Consider the following 21,320-nt stretch of genomic DNA (forward strand, 5'->3'; position numbering starts at 1 on the left):
CAATTTGCAGCTTATTGGGATACACACACATTCTGATTAACAGGCAGTTTTAACACTCAAAAGGGACCAAAACCAGGCATTATTTGACATTTGCATTATTTATTAGACAACCGTGTCAATGGAAGTAAAAAAGAAATATTTCATCTATAGTTCAGAGTCCCTAATAAACTAATAAGCTGTTTTCACTTTTCCTTATTCCTTCCAGTCCTTATTCAAATCCATAAATCCATGAACATGGTAATAACCATGGATTAGATACAACGATAGTCTATATTCTACTTCTGTCTCACACCCAGATGCATACTCGTCAAGTACCGCAATATTCAAAACCAGGGCACTGTGACAGCCCTTTCAGGCCTGTGGCCTGACAGTCCAGTGGAAGACGCTGGCAGGGTAGTGAGACACACCCTGTTCTGCCCGTGTTATTTATGCCTCCGGCAGTGAAGCCCCTGACAAAGAAGCATGTCACTGGAACACATGCTCTTTGTTCATGGAGGTGCACGCCAGCACCGGCTGTGTCGGAAGGGACAGTACCGGGTCTGTAGTCTCTCCTCCTCTGGCTTTTTTGCTTTCTATTTGCTGCACATTGTGGTTATGTTTATTAATTACTTTGTAGCTTAAACTTATAAAACACACATTTATCTTGTGAGGAAAGAGTCCTTCATACCCCTGTGAGTTGGTCATAGAGGATAGGGTCCCAAGATTTGCCTGGCTTTCCCCTAAGGATCAGTACCACCTCCCCCATGAGCCACCAGGTTACCAGTCTCTCTAGCACAGAGCTACCATGGCCCAGTGTCCGTCAGCACCTCCCCCTGACCTGCAAGATGGCACCTGCATGTTCTTTTTGGTGTTAAAGGTGCTCTACAGATGTTCCTACCTCATGTTCCAAATCAGGCCCCCATGCTCAGACTTCATTCCAACCAGACTGCATCGCAGAAATGATGGCAGGCTTTAAGAGTTAGACCCATCTGGGTTTAAACCCTAGCTCCTCCTCCTGTTGGCCATGCAGCTTGAGGTTCAGTTCCTCATCTGTAAAATGATTAAAATACAATCTACTTCACAGAGGTGTCTTTGGATTAAATGAGAAAGAACCTATCAAGCCCTAAAAATGGATGATCCATCATTGCTTTCGAGCTCATGGAATTGATTTGCAAAGTTTTTCATGAAAGCCTTCATCTCACGGCCTTGTGGTTCTCATAACCTTCTAGTGCTTGTGTGACATCCTGAAGGGCACTTTCCCTCACCATTTTCCCGTCACAGAGATGTCTGCTAAGACTAACATTTTAAGACTTGGGAAACTGCATACCAGAAAGTTTTTGCCTTTTCCAGAGCCTTTTTAAAAACGTTCTTTTGCTCTGAGAATTTAATTACATATTTTTTTAAAAATTGATATAAGTGGTTTTGTTTGCCACAGGTAGAATGGGAGGGGGAAATCTTTAAGAAAACCGTAGGTTGATGCATAGAATTGTTTTTCTCTATTCACAAGTTGTTCCCAATCTTTGGAGCCTTTTGTCTATATTAGAAATAACTCGGTATCTGATGAAACATAGGATGCATTTACTTATTTTAAGCGGAATATAGGTCTGTTACTCTAGGTCTGCAAAGCAAACTTAATGCTCTAACCCTGGCTTTCAGGGAGCTCTCGGAACCGGACCATTACAAAGGCTACCTGCCAAGCTTCACCCAAACCGAGACCATCAAGAATTCACACACCTCGCAGGGGTCCCCCCTAAGGAATAATGGGATAAAAGTCCAGGGACAAACTGTAAGACTCCGAGGCCCCATTAGAAATGCTAATTGCTGCCTTGCCAGCCGACATTTAACTGTTAGAAACCCGGGGAGAGTCCACTGAACCCGGGGACGCCCGAGGGCTCCTCTGTGGCTCGGGCGAGTGTCCGCAGTTGCCCCCGTCCCCGCGCAGGCCGACCCCACCCGGTGCCACGCGATACAACGCGGGGCGACCGCGATGCCGCTCCCGACGCGGGTCCCTCTCAGCCCTTCCGAGACCAACCGGCCGACAGGACAGCGGGGTTCGGGCTGTTGACTCACACCGCGGGGAGTGGAGGGTGAACCCGAAAGCCCCATGTCCCCGCGCCCCCTTCACGTGTCCCACTTTCGCGGGCGTCGGGCTGGCATGGCCGAGCCTCCGGAGCGGGACCTGGCCTCACGGACCCCCGAAGCCGGACTCTCCAGCCTCCTCTCCCCGCGAGCCCTCCGGGCCAACGTCCAAGCGAGCTGGGCCCCCGGCGAGGGGGGCTGGGGGGGGGGTGTCTCAGCTCCGCGGTGGGCGGGGAAGCCCCCGGAGGAAGGTCTTACATCAGCCACCCCACGTGCAACCGGAGGGAGGGGAGGAAGTCGCCCGGGTCCCCCGGGCTGCGCCTGGCCCCCACCCCCGCCCCGCCCGCCCGCCCCATCTCCCCGCCCCGTCCTTGCTGCAACCGCGGCCACCTAGTCGAGCGAGCGGCGCCGCGCGGGGCCGAGCGAGCGAGCGGAGCAGCCGCCTGCGCCGCGTCGCCGGTTTAAGCGCAGTGCGGCCTGCGGCCGGGGGCGGCGGTAGTGAGGCCCGCGCTGCGCTCCAGCCCCCTTTTCCCTCCATGGTTTCTCTCCGCTCCCGCGAGTAACTTGGCTCCGGGGGCTCCGCTCGCCTGCCCGCACGCCGCCCGCCGCCCAGCCCCGCGCCGCCGGCCTCCGCCGACAGCCGACCCCTCCCGACGGCCCTCGCTGCGCAGGCCGGGACGCCTCTCCCCCCTCCGCCCCCGCCGCGGAAAGTTAAGTTTGAAGAGGGGGGAAGAGGGAAACATGGACATGAAGAAGAGGATCCACCTGGAGCTGAGGAACCGGACCCCGGCCGCCGTAAGCAGAGCCCCCTGCGGGCGCCCTCTCCCTCCGATGACTTGCATGTCATGGTGGCCACCTGCGGGGCCCCGGCCGCGGGCTCTCCGGCCTCGGCGCGGGGAAGGGCGCAGCTCGCGGGCTCGGACGGGGAAGGCGGGCGGGCGGGCGGGCGGGCGCGGAGGGGGGAGCGAGCGCGCGGATATTAACTCTTTGGCGCCCGCGGGCCCCCGCGGCCGTCAGGGGAGGGCGGTGGGGTGGGGGAAGCAAACTTTGAGCGCCTCGTCCGCCGGGGTCCTTCCCGGAGGAGCGCGTGTGCGTGTGGCCGGCGGCGCGGGAGGGAGGAGGGGTTGTGTAACGCTGGGAGCCATGTTTGCAGCCTCCCGGGGTGCGCGGCCCGGCGGGACCCGGCCTGCCCAGCCGCCGCGCGGCCATCCCAGGCGGGGCCCGCTGCGGGCCAGGCCGGGCTTTGCGCGCCCCGGGCCGGCTGGGGAAGGGGCTGGAGCGCGGGGGCGGACGTGGCTCTCCCAGGCCGGCCTTGCGGTGGACGCCGGCCCGGGGGGCAGGGGCCGGGAGGCGAGGAGGGCGCCTTGGCCTCTGAGGGGCGGGGGGTGGGGGGTGGTGGCGGGAAGCCCCCTCGGGTGCCGGGGCTCCGGCGGGCGCGGCCTGGCGCGCGCGGAGCGGGGGAGGGGCGGGCCCCGGCAGCGGAGGTGGCGCAACCGCCGCCCCTCCCGAGGCCAAGTTTGAAAAAAGGACGCGGTTCCCGCCATTTTTCAAGCCTAAAAATAAAACTTTCTCCACCATTTCCCCCCGCTTCCCTTTCGCCTCCGGGGCCTTCCTCACTCGCGCTCGTTTCAGGGCGGGCCCCGCTCGGCTCGGGCCGGCCGTTATAACGGCGGCTTCGCCCGCCCTCGCCGCGGCGGCGAATTCCGGGGCCGCGGTCCGGGAGGCTGGCCCCTCGGTGTGGGCGGGCGGCGGCTCCTCGCGCCAGCCGGGGCGCGCCACAGGCCGACACAGCGCCATGTTGGCGGGCACCCGTCTCCCTCCGCCGCCGGAGCCGGCCGCGAGCTCGGCCCTGCCCTGCCCGCCCGCCCCCCGCGGTGGCTGCCGGCCGCCGCTCCCCGGGCGGAGCTCGCGGCTTTTCCGCCGCCGCGCTGGGCTGGGCTCGGCTCGCACTGGCGGGAGCCGCGCGCTCCGCAGTCGGCTCCTCTCCTCTCGGGAGCGCTCCGTCCTGCTCCCCCCCGTTCTTAAAAGGGCGATGCCAGGAGCCGGCTCCGCCCGGGCCAGGCGCCGGGGTGCGGGCGGGCCTGGGCGGCCTCTGCCCGCGCAAGTGCAGGAGCGCGGCCGCCCGGGGCCTGCAGCGGGCGGGCCTTCCAGAGTCGCCCTTGCTGCCCGCCCCTCCTCTCCCGCCCGCCCCGCGAGCTGCGGCGGCGGCTTCCCGGGTCCGGGCGCCACGCGGGGCAGCCGCGCCCCTGCCGGACCCCCTGGGCCGAGCGGCGAGCTCTGGCCGGGGGTCGCCGGCCTCCCCGTCCGGCGGCGGGCGCACGTGGTGCACGGGTGGCTGTGGGTGTAACAAGTGGCCGACTTGTGGGAATCCAGCCTGCGTTCGCCCGGGGCGCACGCGGTTTTCAGTCCTGCGTGCACGAAGTCGCCGCCGGTGACGTTAGGGGCGCCACCCCCACCCCCACCCCCCCGCGTGGCCGCCATGAGCGCCCCTGTTGGGCCCGAGAACAGGGGCACCTTGGCCAGGCCCCCGGCTTTGAAGGTGGAGGTTGGGTCACGTTCGACCCGTCGGCTCATCAGTCAGACATTTTGTGTTGGCCACGTGCTAGTACACGGAAGGGTTAAGCTGCTTCACGCTGTTATTTTGAGTTGTAATTTCGGGAGTTTACGTTATTACTGAGTAGTTGTAAATCCATAGAATGTGGACTAATTAAATTCAGCCAAAATTTCCAAAAGTACCCACGTGGATGTAAAGGTTTTCAAATTCAGAATTTGAAGTCTTTGTGCCTAAGCTAAAGTACGATGAAAGTAGTAAGACCTGACTTGGGTGAACACAATACATTATACAAATGACGTGTTACAGAATTATACACCGGAAGCCCATATAATTTTAATAACCAATGTCACCTCAAAAAATTCGACAAAAAGTTAAAAAAGAGAGTGGGGGGACTTACAGCATTTGACAATTAAACAAACAAGTAAATAAATAAGGTGCTCAGTGACAGAAGTGTTGCTCCCTCTGGGAAATACAACTGGGCTGGTGTTCCCATTATACTGAATTTTTTTGTATATGAGGTAACTAACATATTGCTTTTTTAAAAAGTGTGCATATATGTGCAAGTATTAATTTTTTAAGTAATCAACAGACCTTACCCTCTTGTCAGAGGTTAGAGTCGTGTGGCTAATTAAAATTCGGTTAAAAGATGGGTTTGACAGTTGCCGGATCCCCATTTCAAGTGTTCATAAGCCACAGTCGACTGGTAGCTACTCCGTTGGACAGCACTGGCTACGGTAATCGGTGTTTTATTAAACAAATATTTGAGCGCCAGCAGCATGCCGCCCGGAAAGGCAGTGTGACAAGGCCGAGCGCTGCGGCCCCTGCCCCGTGGCCTCGGACGCCTGCGGGGCTTTGGGGGGCCTGGGGGCCGCCCCCCTGGGGATCAGGAAGGTGCCCCAGGGGTCTGCCTGGGAGACTGAGGCCAGTAGGAGGTAGGAGAGGAGAGGAAAGCTTTGACCTTCAACAGAAGGCTTTTCCAGGAGAAAAAAATGCTGTAGATTTTGAAGGGAAATATTTGTAAGAGGAATTAAAAAAGTGTTTTTGCACGAAAGCATTATTCTTAAGGCTAATGAGAAGTTCCAAGATGAGTCCTTTAAAACCAAACTCAACTAGTCACACGGTTCCTTATGTTTGTGTGGGACCTGCTCTTAGTAGGTTTGGCCTTCAGGATTCTGAAGACTTTTGTCATTTGGGGAAGGAAGAAAATGTCTTTCTCCATTGAATGTATGAACAGAAAGCTCTTAAATGCATCCAAGACTGTATTCCATGGTTGACCTTAATATCATCTAGTGAGAGCTAAGTGTTTGAGGACAGGAAGTGGAAGTTTGATCATAAATGTTAGGGTATATGGCTTTTTTGTTATTTTATTTGGGGGTTTGCAGAAGACCCTGGTAACACTTTACCTGTGTTCTTTGGCCAAAGGCTTAGGTTAAGATAATAGGTTCAGTTCATCGATCAGTATAGCCTTGTTCTTTATAAACACAGATACATTCATTTCTCTGAGGGGGAGAGGACTAAAAATATATGTGTAGCTCAGTGTTTTCTAAGTCTAGAACAGCTCTTTATATCAGAGGTGTGTTCTCATAGGGGAAGAGATGGCTAAAAAAGAATGGTGATAACCATTTAAAAGTATAAGCAAGGATAGGAAATGTTTTATGTAAAATATTTGTGTTGTACTTCACTGAGAACAAATTGTACAACCCTAAAACATACCATATACAACACAGAAATTGCTGGTACAAGCACCTTATTAACTCTGCATCTAGGGACAGGTAGCCTGATAATAGCTCTGCTTGAGTTTTTCCTTCAAAGTTAGAAAGCCAACCAGTTCCTGGGGTTACAGTCCATGCCCCTGTGGAACATGCTGGGCTGTTTGCTAGACCGAGATATTTCATAGGCCATAAATAAGAATAGCCTTTCCTTAGTCCCAACTTACTGGGGGAAAAAATTTAGATTTTCTTCATATTTCCCCCAACTTTTGGCATCTATTGTTTTGTCTCTTTTGATGTAATTTTGAGCTCAATGGGATATTCTAATTGGGTGCACAGCAGCTAACTGTGTTTTTTCCTTGTATAAGTAATACATATTCATTGAAGAAAAAAATGATATAAATAAGCTAAAAAAGTAGCAGATATAGAGAAGCAAAAATTTAAAATAGAAATCTCACACATACAACCCATTCTACCATTTAGACATTCTGATGTGTAGCATTTATTTAGTTATATAAATAAAATGCAGCAAGCATCTTTATCTTTTTATGTAATTATTCATTATAGCCTCACTTTTAATGTCTGCATTGGTTATAATTTAATCATCCTCATGGGGTGGGTTAGAAGTTTGGTGGTTTTTTGTTGGTTTTTTTTTTTTTTGCTATTTTAAAGAGTATTGAAATGAGTATCTCGTAAGTGAATCTCTATCTTCTACCAAGTTGCTTTTTAATTCTTTTTTTTTTTTAATTCAAACCTGAGGATATTTTTCCATTTATTTCTAGGGAGAGTGAAAGAGAGAGGGAAAGACAGAGAGAAGCATCTGTGTGAGAGACATACATCAATTGGTTGCCTCCTGCATGAGCCCCAACCAGGGCACAGGCCGGGAAGGAGCTTGCAACCAAGGTACATGCCCTTGATCAGAATCAAACCCCGTCCTGACCAGTTTGGCTCAGTGGCTAGAGCGTTGGCCTGTGGACTGAAGAGTCCCAGGTTCGATTCCGGTCAAGGGCATGCATCTTGGTTGTGGGCACATCCCCAGTAGGAGGTGTGCAGGAGGCAGCTCATCGATGTTTCCAACTCTCTATTCCTCTCTGTAAAAAATCAATAAAATATATTTTTAAAAAAAAACAAAAACAAAAAAAACCCCAGGACCCTTCAGTCTGCAAGCCACTGCTCTGTCTACTGAGCCAAACCGGCTAGGGCCCAAATTGCTTTTTAGAATGGTTTCCTTTACCCACCAGTAGGATATGGATGTTTACTTCATGTCATTACTTCTGCCACCTAAACACGTTTGAGGACCACTAATATAAATTTGTTCTATTGTTAATTTGAAAACACTTTTAAAATAACAGTAAGGTAGAAGGTTTGAACAGTAGTTAACTCAGAAGAATGGAAATTAGCAAGAGTAGCAGGAATTTTTCTACCTTTTTGGATTATTTCACTTAGTACAATAATTATGTAATTTTTTTTCTAATCCTCACCTGAGAATATTTTTTTCCATTGATTTTTAGAGAGAGTGGAAGGGTGTGGGGGGAGAAAGAGAAACATCAATGTGAGAGAGATACATAAATTAGTTGCTTCCCACATGCACCCTGACCAGGACTGGGAACTGTGGGAATCTAACCTGGGACCCTTCAGTCCATGGGCCAATACTCTATCCACTGAGCCAAACTGTCTAGGGCTGTATTTTCTAATTAAAGTAATTGGTAATTTAAAATGATCTTTAATTTCTCCATAGTTTTTTTCCCCTTCTTGTAACAAGGATAACTTGTAATTGGGGAAGTCCCCCAACCCGTTAGGTAAAACATCTCTTTTTTTAGTGTAGCAAGAAGAGTGGGAAATGAGAGTAAATTGGAGAGGGTGGAAGGAAAATTGTTTAATGTCATTTGTGGCTCCCAGCTCTAGTCCCCATAACTAGGCTATAGTATAGCTCAAATTTCTCAATGAAAACAGCAGTGTTTTGCTGATAGCTATAGAAAAACAAAACAAAACAAAAACAATCCAAAAGTTTAAAATAGGAAATGGAGTTTTAGTTCTCAAGTGTTTATATCTTAAATTCATATTTAATTGGAACATGAGGTATGAAGAAGCATGAATTTGACCCCAAAAGTTAAAACATCTATTTTTGAGCAGAAGGACTACTAACTATTTTGGACCAAATAGCTCCTCTAAGTTGTATACACAAATGTACAAGTGCCTGACCAACCTTCCCTTCTTAGGTAGTAGCCATGGAAGATTTGGGGCATAAGAAGGGGAAACTAGGGTCATTTCTCCTTGATTAGAACCTCCCAATGTATTCTAAATCTAGATTGGGAGGCAATGCCTATCTATCACTCCCCCCTCTCCCCACAAACACACACACACTGGCCCATGTATACTCTTTTTAAAAAATACATTTTTATTGATTTCAGAGAGGAAGCAAGAGGGAGAGAGAGATAGAAACATCAATGATGAGAAGAATCATTGATCAGCTGTTAGCATGCCCCCCACCGGGGATTGAGCCCACAGCCTAGGCATGTGTCCTAACCGGGGATTGAACTGTGCCCTGCTCGTTCATAGGTCAACGCTCAACCCCTGAGCCACACCACCTGGGCCCCATGCAAACTCTTGGACAATTGTGTTCTTCCTTGCAAGGTAATCTGGATCCCCTCACACTTCAGGGAGGCATTGTTATTTCAAATGCTGCTCACACAGTGCCAGGGAGAACATACCTTTCACCAAAGTTTATTTTTTTATATATATATTATTTATTTTGGAGAGAAAGAGAGAGATGGAAGCATCAATGATGAAAGGGAATCATTGATTGGCTGCCTCCTACACGTTGGACTGAGCCCGCAACCCAGGCATGTACCCTTGACTGGTATGGAACCTGGAACCCTTTGGTCTGCAGGCCGACACTCCATCCACTGAGCCAAACCAGCTAGGGCTTCACCAAAGTTTTGTTTAGAACTTTAAACAGGCTGGAAGACTGCCTGATGGAAAGCTTTCCAGACCTGTCATATTCTGGCTCAGCACTGAGTGGGACCCCTCCTATGGTCTCTGCTTTCTGCAGTAATTCCCACTCTGCTCTGTCCTCTTTTTTTTATATATATATATTTTATTGACTTTTTACAGAGAGGAAGGGAGAGGGATAGAGAGTTAGAAACATCGATGAGAGGGAAACATTGATCAGCTGCCTCCTGCACAGCCCCTACTGGGGATGTGCCCGCAACCAAGGTACATGCCCTTGACTGGAATCGAACCTGGGACCCTTTAGTGTGCAGGCCGACGCTCTATCCACTGAGCCAAACCGGTTAGGGCTGCTCTGTCCTCTTACTGTGCCTCTGGAGCCCTGTTCTGGGAGGGTAGCACATTTCTTTACATTCTTAGCCTTCTTAGAAAAGTGAAGAGACATGCTTTCTCTACTGAGCCATACAACCCTCTGCCCTACTCACCCCAGTAAATTCTGTTGCCTTCTACTCATGGAGGAAATTAAAGGTCTCAGTGTACATTCCCTGAACTTCTTGCTCTCCCACTTATAAATTCACCTATATTGGTGCCCATCCTAGCTGTCTTCTGCACAAGAAGAGGTGCCCTGCCTCCAACAAGAGTAGAATGATATATCTCATTTTTAATATTCATTTATATTATTTCTTGTAATTGAACATTTTATTTTTTAGTGTTTACCATCTTGATGATTTGTATTTTATGGCTTGTCTTTTTTTTTGTAAATGTCTCTCTTGGGGTGTTTATTTTTTTCCTTACTAGGGTAAAAACAATAGCCTCAAGAAAAGTATAAATGCAGATATCTAGAATTTTCATGTATCAAGAAAGATCACAAAAAAAAAGCATTAAAAAAGGAGTTTGATCAGTTTATGTTCATCAGTTTATGTTCATAAACTGATGAACAAGGACTGATCCAGAGACGGAGAGGCATTGATTGGACTGTCGGGCCTTGGAGGGAAGGTAGGGGAGGGTGGGGGCAAGGGGGAAAGATCAACCAAAGGACTTATATGCAAGCATATAGGCCTAACCAATGGACACAGACAACGGGGGGTGGGGTGTGAGGGCATGAGCGAGGGGGGGGGGGTAGGGGGCAATGTGGGGATAAGGACACATATGTAATATCTTAATCAATAAAAAATATATTTAAAAAGAAAATAAATATATTCACATTATTTTTTAAAAAAAGGAGTTTTAAATAAAGAATTCATAACTCAATAATAGAGTCAAATGTTTATATTCTTTTGCCTCGCAATAGCTTTTAAGGAAACAATCCTAATTACAGAAGAGATTTTACACTGTGTTCTACAAGGAGGATTGTAAAGTAATTTATGGTACAGCCATACACTTTAATTTATTTAGCTATTAACATATTCAGAGTTGTAGTGTTGTTTTTTTTAATTGATTTTAGAGAGAAACATCAATTTGTTGTTCCACTTATTTATGCACTCATTGGTTGATACTTGTATGTGTCCTGACCAGGGATGGAACCTACAACGTTGGCATTTTGAGATGACACTCTAACCAATTGAACTACCTAGCCAGAGCAGAGTTGTTACTTTAAAGTATGCTAAGTCATATAGTTTTACCTTGCCTATATTTAAAATACACAAAGAAAGACAAAAAATATACCAAAATATCAACAGTAATAAACATTAATATGCTTTCCATTTAATGTATGTTTATGATCAGAAAGTTGATTTTGTTTAGATCCAAGGTTTCTCTCATTTCATCATCTGCTCAGTCCCCTACAATCTACACAAACCCCTATGCCAGTGATGGCGAACCTATGACACGTGTTTTTTTGGTTGATTTTTCTTTGTTAAATGGCATTTAAATATATAAAATAAATATCAAAAATATAAGTCTTTGTTTTACTATGGTTGCAAATATCAAAAAATTTCTATATGTGACATGGCACCAGAGTTGTTAAGAGTTTTTCAAAATGCTGACACGCCGAGCTCAAAAGGTTCGCCAGCACTGCCCTATGCGGTACTTTAAAAGACTAGCAGTGACTGTTCTTATCTTTATTTTTTAAAAATAGATTAACATTCTCATCAATAAAGTACAAAATAAGGTTTTAGAGAAAAGTCTCCCAGCCACTTACTTTCTGTGAGAGATTATTTCTGTGAGGTTTTATGTACATACTAGAGGCCTGGTGCACAAAGATTTGTGCACTTGGGGGAGGAGGAGAGCCCTCAGGGGATGTCCTACTGACGGTTTAGGCCTGCTCCGCCTGGGGAGCGGGCCTAAGCAGCAATCTGGCCTCCCTCTGCTGCCCCCATCATGCTGCCACTGCTGCCCGCCTCCCTCTGCCAGAGGTGACCCGTGGCCCCCCTGACCCCCATCGCCCTTCTGCTGCCTTCCCCCCATCGCCGTCCCCTCCCTCTGCCCCCTGGCACTTGCCTGGCTGGCCTGGCACTGCCTGCCCACCAACTGTTGTTCCACTGTTTAGTCAATTTGCATATTATGTTTTTATTATATAGAATTAGAGGCCCGGTGCATGGATTTTTGCACTGGTGGGGGGCGGGGGGGGGGGCGCGCGCGTGACCTGCAGGATCAGCCTGCTGTGGGAGCACCACTCATCCTGGTCAGCTGAGCGGCTCTCCCACTGTGGGAGCACACTGACCACCAGGGGGCAACTCCTGCATTGAGCATCTGCCCCCTGGTGGTCAGTGCATATCATAGCTACTGGTTGACTGGTTGTTCTGGTCGTTCCACCATTCAGTCGCTGGGCTTTTATAGATACAGATAAGAAAGTAAATGTGTGACATATTACATAAATAACACTTTCTGTACATTTTACATACCACAGTGTATCCAGGAAATTATTTTCTTAAGGGCATTTAAGTTTTCTAATTTTTTCAATCACTTCTTGTGCCTTCTTTCATAAGCCTTTCTGGATGTTTTAAGCTCATGTTTCATTTTTGGGTATTTCCTGATTCTTCTCAAGTCTCCCTTGCAGGATTCCATCTCCTCAGGGTTCCATCCTCGGTCCTCTTCCTAGGAGTTCCAGCCTCCACTACTGTCTGTCCTGGTGACTCACAAATAGGGAATTTACAACCCAGACTTCCCCTGAACTCCATACCCATGTGTCCAGTTCCCTAGGGATTCTTTCATCTGGACATCCCATAGGAAACTTAAACTTGGTATCCCTTTTGTTACTCCTTACACACTTCCCTCCACAAGCTGTTCCTTTCTTATTCCCTCAAGCTACATGGTTCCCATTTCTCTAAACCAGAACCTCAATTCCGCTCCATCATCTTCTATACTCAATAGCTAAGCCTGCAAATTAGAACGACTTTAACAGACCGGGATGGGTAGCTTGGTTGGATAGAACATCATCCAGACCCACCAAAGTTGTGGGTTTGATCCCCATCAGGGCACATAACAACAATCAACCAATGAATGCATAAATAAATGAGCAACAAATCTGTTTCTCTCTCCCCCTTCCTCTCTCTCTAAAAAATCAAGAAAAAAACATTTTTTAATAAAAAGAACCACTTTAACATTTTTTCCCTCCCAGGTTCCTCTTTGATTTCTATTCTGCAGTTTGGTTCAGCAAACATGTACATCACATTTAAATGCTTTCTGGTAGTTTTTAAAAATATATATATTTTTATTGATTTCAGAGAGGAAGGGAGAGGGAGAGAGAGTTAGAAACATCAATGATGAGAGAGAATCATTGATTGGCTGCTTTCTGCACACCCCCCACTGGGGATCGAGCCCGCAACCCAGGCATGTGCCCTTGACCAGAATTGAACCTGGGCCCCTTGAGTCCGCAGGCCGATGCCCTATCCACTGAGCCAAAGTGGCTAGGGTGCTTTATGGTAGTTTTTTATAATTATAGTTAAAGTGGAATTTCACTGGTTGAGAGAAATTGTCTAAAAGGTGATTTCACCCAGTAAACTGGGAGGCAAAATGGCTTAAGATGCAATATGGCTAATTCCTCCTCACTTGGCTTTTGGCATATTGGGGTCATTTCATTCTGTATAATAATTTTGGATTCTCTGTCAGATACAATCATAGAAAAGCACCTAAACCAGCGGTTCTCAACCTGTGGGTCGCGACCCCTTTGGCGGTCGAATGACCCTTTCACAGGGGTCGCCTAAGACCATCCTGCATATCAGATATTTACATTACGATTCATAACAGTAGCAACATGACAGTTAGGAAGTAGCAACGAAAATAATTTTATGGTTGGGTCACAACATGAGGAACTGTATTTAAAGGGCCAGAAGGTTGAGAACCACTGCCCTAAACCAAATGGGCCCGTTTTAGTGGCGTAGTATACTACTTTGGTGGGTGGTAATAACAGTTGACCTTTTTTTATATTTTGGGGTGTTGTTATTTTTTGTTAATCCTCACCCAAGAATATTTTTTCCATTGATTTTTTTTTTCTCTAGTGAGAATGGATGGGAGGGGGAGGGAAATAACAGAGAGAGAAACATCAACAGGTTGCCTCCCGCACATGCCCCAATCAGGGCTGATTGAGCCTCAACCAGGTATGTGCCCTTGACCAGGAATCAAACCCGTGACCCTTTGGTCTGCATGCCAGCGCTCTAACCACTGAGCAGCTGTCTAGGGAGGTGTGTGTGTGTGTGTGTGTTTAATACAAAAGGAATACCTGCTAGTAAAAAAAAAAGAAAGAAAGAAAACTTCATATAGATACGAATAAAGGAGACAGCATTCCCCTAGTTCCTTTCCTGAGAGGTTACTTTCTCAGCATTTACTATGTCCCAAGCACTGCTCTACAACAGCTCTATGAGGTGGGTAATATTTTTTTCCACTTCATAGATGAGGAAACTGAGGCAGAGAGAAGTTAAGTGGCTTGCCCAAGGTCACACAGGTTATAAGTGGCAGAGCCAGGCATCTGTCTCCATAGCCCAGCTCTCCTCAGTTGACTTCTTAGGTTTTCACATGTGCTGATTTTCATCAGAAGAAGGAAGAATGGCAGAGATGTCTAGAGGAAAGTAGAAGGAAGGAAAAAGGTACAATAGGACTGCATGCATCCTGACTGAAACCAGGGCTTCTGAGGAGGAAATAAGGCAGTGAGAAATAATGAAGAAGCAAGTGAGAAGTTGTGGTGGTGTGGGTATCACAGACTCTATAAATCTGTTTCCTTCTCTGTAAATGGGGGGAGGATGTGGTGGTTGGTGCCAGGAATAACAAGTATGGTCTCAATAAATGATAGCAATTAATAGAGTAGGATCCTTGGATTCTGTATGGGAGGATGAAGATGTCACTAGCTCCTATTCTCATTTTAGAGCTATCAGCATCTCCCTTCCATATACATGCTTGATTAATGCTATTAAACTTGGTAGATTCACTGCAAGAATGCCTTTGGCAGTTAAAACTAATTTGCATCACTGTAAATTGATCAGAACGTGATAAAAATTGCAAGTTTCAGAGTCAACCACAGAGCAAGAATGGCAATAAGGATTATTATAGTATTCACACTGTAGACTTATTAAATCAGTATTCAAAATCTTCAGATGTGATACCCTTGGATGAATTCGAGTTCTGAATTTCAGGATCTCCAAAGAAGGAGATTTTATGTATGAAAAAGGAACCTAATTTAATGTCTAATAGTCTCTCACCTGTCATTCTCACATATAACCCAGATTGATCTTTGTTTTGAATTAAGGCCTTGACACTTCACTTAACCCATTCCAAGTGTCAAGATAATCTTAGTAAAGAGTTAATAATACCACAAGTGGAAATGTCTAGTGCTGCCAACATCTCCTAGTGATCTTGATAGGAAAAGTAAAACTTCCATATTTTCCTTGTGTCCGTCTCTTGGGCCTTGAGGTAGACTCAGCCTAAAAGAGGGTGAGGGGTATCTTCACTCTGCATTTATAGTTAAAGCTAACCCTAAGGGAACAGACTTGGGAAAAGAAATAGGGGAGATACAGTTTCTTCACTTCTATCTTATGAACTGTAGTTTCTGTCTCTGGAAAAGAAAGAGTTCACATCTTTATTCGTGGTGTAACATTCCACCCTTGGTATCTATTAGTATATTGTTTCTAAAGGCTTAATCATTTTTCATTTATTTATAACTGTGATCTAAAGGCTGCCCCTATATGTGGGTGTTTTTGCTGGGTATTTATGGTAGAAGTTTTTGTTTTTTTCTGTATGTTTCTGAAAGCTTGTCTTTTCCTTTTTTCTTTTGTCATCTACAGGTTCGAGAACTTGTCCTGGACAATTGCAAATCAGATGATGGGAAAATTGAGGGCTTAACAGATGAATTTGTGAACTTAGAGTTCCTCAGTTTAATAAATGTAGGCTTGATTTCAGTTTCAAATCTCCCCAAACTACCAAAATTGAAAAAGGTGAGTGCTTTTTCTTTAACAGTAAAAAGGAACCATACCGGGAAGGGAAAAATACATGGTTTTACCTGTAAGGAAGCATTTAATGTAGCAGAAAGCACATAGCCTTTGGAACTGGGCATATCTGGGATTGAATTCCAGTTCTATCATTTCCTTGATGGGTGATCTGCAGGTTACTTAATCCTTGTAAGGCTCAATTTCCTCACCTGTAAACTGGTGATACCGCCTGACCTTACAGAATTGTTGTGATGTTTGGAAATAATACATGTTGGATGCTAAATAAATATTAGCTATGAAGAATAATTATTTTGTGAATAATTTATTAGTTGTTATAAATTTTTTGTTATAATCTTAGACACTTTTGTTCTTAGTATGCTCTGGTTTAGGAAACAGGTGCCTATCACTCATGTTTTATGTTTGTTGATTAAGGATGAGTTTGAGTAGTAAAGACTTTTCAGATTTATAGTCTATGATAATTCAAACCCATTACATAATTTTAATGACTAGAAGTTTAAAATGTGCTATGACTTGCTGCAAGAATCCATTGTAACAAAGCTTTTGTATTTCTGTATCATAGCTGATGGTCTGTTGTTAGCTCTTCATTAGTCTAATTGCAACCAATCACTATTGCCCTCCAATCCACCCCCTACTTTAAAAAAACAAGAGACATGTTTTCTTGTGTCCTTGCATATTTATCTGTCACAGAGCTCCAGAATGTCAAAACTGGAAGAAACTTCATCTTCCAGCCTAGCTCCTTATTTTATAGACACATCAGTAAATTTAGAAAGGTATAGTAATTTGCCTAAAGACACCCACAAAAGTGGTTCGTGCTAGAGCCAAAACTAGAATCCATATTTCCTAACCCAGTACCTTTTTTTTTTTTTTTTTTTTAAACATTCAGAAAGGTATGTGATTATGTTTAGGTATTCACTTTATTAGGGAATTTATGTTGAAACTTTGTCTAAACAAAGATATACACAGAAAAAAATTCATAATCAAATTTAAGCAAAGGGGCAGGTACGCTGTTCCTGTAGCTTGCTTTTGAGTCCTGAGGGGAATTGTTTTTTACTTATGCACATGAATTAAAACAAGAAATGCTTTCTTTGCTTTATTTAAGTAATAAATGCTCAGGTACTCCGTGGTTTTCAGGGTGCCCTGCTTCCTATATCAAAGAATCATGTTATATTTAAATTGGTAAATTTTTTCCTTTCCTCTGTTAAGTATGTGCTTTAGAGATTCAAGAGTCATCCTTTTATTTGCATTGGTTATTGGTGACACTGTAAGCTCTGATTAGTTCAGTAAACAACTGGTGGCTTTTTATCTATCTACATAAACTTGATGCTAGCAGATCCTAGTAGTATGTGTTTTGTGTTCTGTTTTCCTAGCATCCTGATACATTTTCCTGAATTATTATGGTCAGTATACTGTCAGACTTAGAAAGTAAATGTATCAGTGACCATCTGTATGTATATAGGCTTAATCAAATCCTTTTGAAGTCTTATTTTAATTTGTTACTTATAGAATTAGTGAGGGAGGAGTGGAGACATCTATAAATCAGACTTAAAAGGCAGATAGATGTTCTTACAGTTGATGTGGACTTTGTTTTCTTCCTACCCCAGAATGGCTTGTTTTATAACAAGAAAACAGGATCTGAAAGAAATTTGATGTATAAATGTCACAGGTTTCCTAAATTTACACATTGCTTTTATTTCAAGTAAATATGCCATTAAGTCCTCTGGTGGGATTGCCTTGTTATTTCTGCTCCCTAAGATACTCATGTTGAAAGGATCTATTACATATGTGTTGATATTCTGACCAACAAAAATAAGTGTTCTCTTTTTATTTTGATTTACTAATATCTCAATAAAGGTAACACTTGGGGCTTTGTTGATTATAGAGTTATATTTTTTTTTTTTTAAATTTTTTTTATATATATTTTATTGATTTTTTACAGAGAGGAAGGGAGAGAGATAGAGAGTTAGAAACATCGATGAGAGAGAAACATCAATCAGCCGCCTCCTGCACATCTCCTACTGGGGATGTGCCCGCAACCCAGGCACATGCCCTTGACCGGAATCGAACCTGGGACCCTTCAGTCCGCAGGCCGACGCTCTATCCACTGAGCCAAACCGGTTTCGGCAGAGTTATATTTTTAAATCTAGATGATTAAGATATTAGACTGGAATATCACATTGGAAGGAAAATTTTTTTCGGAAATGTTGCATTCTCCTGAAACAATAACACCCAAGCACCAGACTTCATTTATATATATATACATATATATATATATTTTTTTTTTCTTTCATTGATTTTGGAGAAAAGGGGAGAGGGAGAGAGACATAGAAACATGATGAGAGAGAATCATTGATTAGCTGCCTCCTGCATGCCCCTCACTGGGGATTGAGCCCACAACCTGGGCATGTGCCCTGACCGGGAATCGAACTGTGACCTCCTGGTTCATAGGTTGATGCTCAACCACTGAGCCACACTAGTTGGGCTTGAATTGTTTTTTAAACTCACTCTTTCAACAACTTTTTAAATTAAAGAGTTCCTCTATTCTGCTCATTATTTCATTGCATGCTATAGATGAAATTACATGATGTTTTCATGCTCTTCAAGGTACACAGCATAGTGCAGAGGGCATGGATTCGTCTGAAACTGTCCTGCCCAGCTTCAGATCATAGGTTTACCACTGATACAGCTGTGAGCTCTTTGGCATATTTCACTGTCTCTTTGTAGTTCATTTTCTTCATCTGTCAGTGGGGGTAATAATTCTACCTACCCCATTGGTTTATTGTGAGATTAAGTGATCATGTAGTATTTCTAGTGCTTTCAATAGTACCTGGCACTTAAGTACTAAGTAAGGGTTAGATATAATTACCATTGTTGGCATTTAAAAAGGGGATTGATACCAGCTGTATGGTCTAAGTTTTCTCATCTGCAAAATGAAGAATTTGAATTAGATGCTCTCGACCATCTAATTTTTCCATGCTCCAGTATCTTTCACTCTAATATTTCTTGCTGAAGGCTCATTTCCTTTATTGGCACACCGTTTGCTGTGTTACTTGACCCGCATCTAAGAAATTAGAGTAGGTTCTTGTAAAGGCCAGGTTTATGCAAGAAGTGGCCTCCAGGGAGTTGGTTGTATCAGCCCTGAAGCTGTTGCCCCACTCCCTTTCCTGAGGTCATGGAGCTTCTTTAAGGGTGTGTTTTGGGGCTTGTCCTCCTACAGCCGTCAGAGCAGATTCCCTGGTGGCTTCCAGATGTAGAACTCCACAATGTGTCAACGCTGTAAGGACCAGATTAGGTTCCAAGTGGGCACAGCAAGCTTTGCTTGGCACACACTTAAATAAGCTGCTTAGAATGCATGGACCAGTTACCCTTCCTGGCAAGTATAGCATATTACAACTTCTTAAAGAATTCTAATTTGCTGTGACCCACTTTTTAGGTTAGAAAATACATTCACTTGAGCAAACTGTTATAATTAGCATCTGGTTAAGAAAACACAACACTTCTCATCCTATCCTGTCTCTCCTCCCCTGGAAATGTTGCTGGGATCCGTAAACTACTTATTTGGTTTTAATCAAACAAAATGAACATACATGCACTGATAAAAACAGAGATTGTTTGGTCTTGGTAAGTATTTAAAAACTGTATTTGCTCTTTAGAACACCTTAATGATATATGTCTCTCTGTATATTTGTGTGTGTCTTGTGTGCATTTTCTCTCACAGCTTGAGCTCAGTGACAATAGAATCTCTGGATGTCTGGACATGTTGGCAGAAAAACTTCCAAATCTCACACATCTAAATTTAAGTGGAAATAAACTGAAAGATATCAGTACCTTGGAACCTTTGGTAAGTAATTAAGAATTTGGAAACCGAGACTTACTGGTCATTTTCATTTTCATATTTCTTTATAGTAAGGGAAGTGATTGGAAATAATTGATTATCTGATACTGTGGTGGCTTTCTTCAAAAAAGGGGAATTCTTTTTTGTTTTCTTTTTTTTTCCTTTTAAAATTTCATGTGTTTATGAAATTAAACATTTATTCTCTTCCCCCCCCCCCCGCCCCCCCCCCCCCAGACTGGCTAAGCTAGTCTATACTTTTCTAGAAAAAGCTGTTTATATTGGGTGGCATATCTGAATTGCAGATGGAACAGAAGTCCAAGGACAGTTCCAATAAGTTTTAGATCTCCTAATTCATGATCTTGGGCGCTAGCTGGATCACTGTTGCCCAGAGTTTTTCATGAGAACCCCCAAATCCTCCTCAGTCTTACATACTTGGATAAGCTATGGAAAATTAGTTAAGTTTAAGTGTCATGAGTTACAGACTTGCTGTGTGACCTTGGGCAAATTGCTTCTTTTCTCTGGGCCTCAGTTTCCTCACTTAGGAGTTCTGGAAATAAAATAAGGCAATGCACTTACTTTGCTTTGTTAGCTGGAAAGCTGTGCTAATGGGGTCCAGCCCAGGTGGAAGTTGTGGTGGCCATAAAAGAGCTTTTAGAGGCAGGGCTTAATGCAGGGTGTGGGGGAGCCCCACAGGCTCCTCTTTTGGCTGGCACCTGGAAATGTCTATGAATTCAAGATTGATAAATGACTATTTTACCTAAACGTGGCATTCTAAAAATTTGGCATACAGGGAGAATTCCATTTTAATGATGCTGACTTGGTGTACATAAAGTCAGTGTTTCCATTAACTTCCAAACATTAATTGGGAGAGGGTTACACAGTAGGTAGGAGTTGTCTTTCAGGATTCAGAAGAACAGAACCCAAGAGGATAAGCCATCCTCTGCTATTCATCTTTTCTGATGTCACAGTATATTTATATATTTGGATTTCATATTAGTTGTACAGGATGTTCTATTAATATTTCAAGGGAAGATAAGGTTAAATTATGACTTCTTTCAATAAAGAGGGTTTCCTGTCAGAATTATAGGGTTTTTCCCTCCTAATTAATAGAGGTGCTGTGCCAATGTAGATTAAGCATCTTTTACTGAGTCACTTTATGTGTACATTTCATTAAGTGAATTATGTCTAGTTCATATTTCTCATAAATGTTGGGAGCCTATTTCCTACCTTTACTCCATATATTTTGCCCCTCTTTTCTGCTGTAGATAGGTACACTCAGATACTTAGGCTCCTTCATTTTTACTGGTTCTATTCTTTTTCTCAAAACCAGTCCACATTTCCAATGTTTAAACAAATATTTATTGAGTTTTGCTGAATTCAAGGACATTAACTTTTGCCCACTGTATCCTCATAAGCCACAGAAGAGAATGACTGTAGAGAAAACCAAGTTTAGAAAACTTAATTAACAGTCACATGATAATTTGCAGAATAGGGATGCAAATCCAAATCCACTGTTCTTTGCACTGTTCTCTTTTTACCTACAATTTTGTTTCATATCCAAATTGACTTGAGCTATTTAACAGGAGCACGAAATTAAGTGCTAATGGTCTCCCAGTCAGACACCGACATTAAATCTTCATTGTTTGTGTTAATGACAGGCCTGTCAATCCAGGGTCACTGTGAGCATAGGAACCCCTTGTTTTCTGGAACAGAACACCAGGTAGTACCTTTCCTTGCAAGATCATTGGCTGTTGTGTAATGCTCATAACAACCTGGGTCCCCTTAACTGTTTCATCAGAAGCCTTTGTCAGTGCCTTAGCAGACGGAGGCAGAGCAGA

General features: G+C 44.6%; 2 protein-coding genes across 2 annotated transcripts in view; one reads left to right on the forward strand and one right to left on the reverse strand.

Moving 5' to 3' along the window:
- The window catches only part of HEMGN (hemogen), a 44,526-nt gene extending 42,298 nt beyond the window's left edge, over positions 1 to 2,228 (reverse strand). The window contains exon 1 of the mRNA XM_081102986.1: positions 878 to 2,228. The gene's annotated coding sequence lies outside the window, so the exon portion shown is untranslated. The remainder of the gene's footprint in view (positions 1 to 877) is intronic.
- ANP32B (acidic nuclear phosphoprotein 32 family member B) overlaps positions 2,112 to 21,320 on the forward strand; it is a 28,017-nt gene continuing 8,808 nt past the window's right edge. Inside the window, exons 1-3 of the mRNA XM_081102987.1 lie at positions 2,112 to 2,853; positions 15,486 to 15,635; positions 19,366 to 19,488. Coding sequence (XP_080959113.1) covers positions 2,800 to 2,853; positions 15,486 to 15,635; positions 19,366 to 19,488 — 327 coding nt within the window. The 5' untranslated portion in view covers positions 2,112 to 2,799. The remainder of the gene's footprint in view (positions 2,854 to 15,485; positions 15,636 to 19,365; positions 19,489 to 21,320) is intronic.

Source organism: Myotis nattereri (assembly GCF_964212035.1).
Source record: "Myotis nattereri genome assembly, chromosome: 12".
Classification (NCBI taxonomy): Eukaryota; Metazoa; Chordata; class Mammalia; order Chiroptera; family Vespertilionidae; genus Myotis; species Myotis nattereri.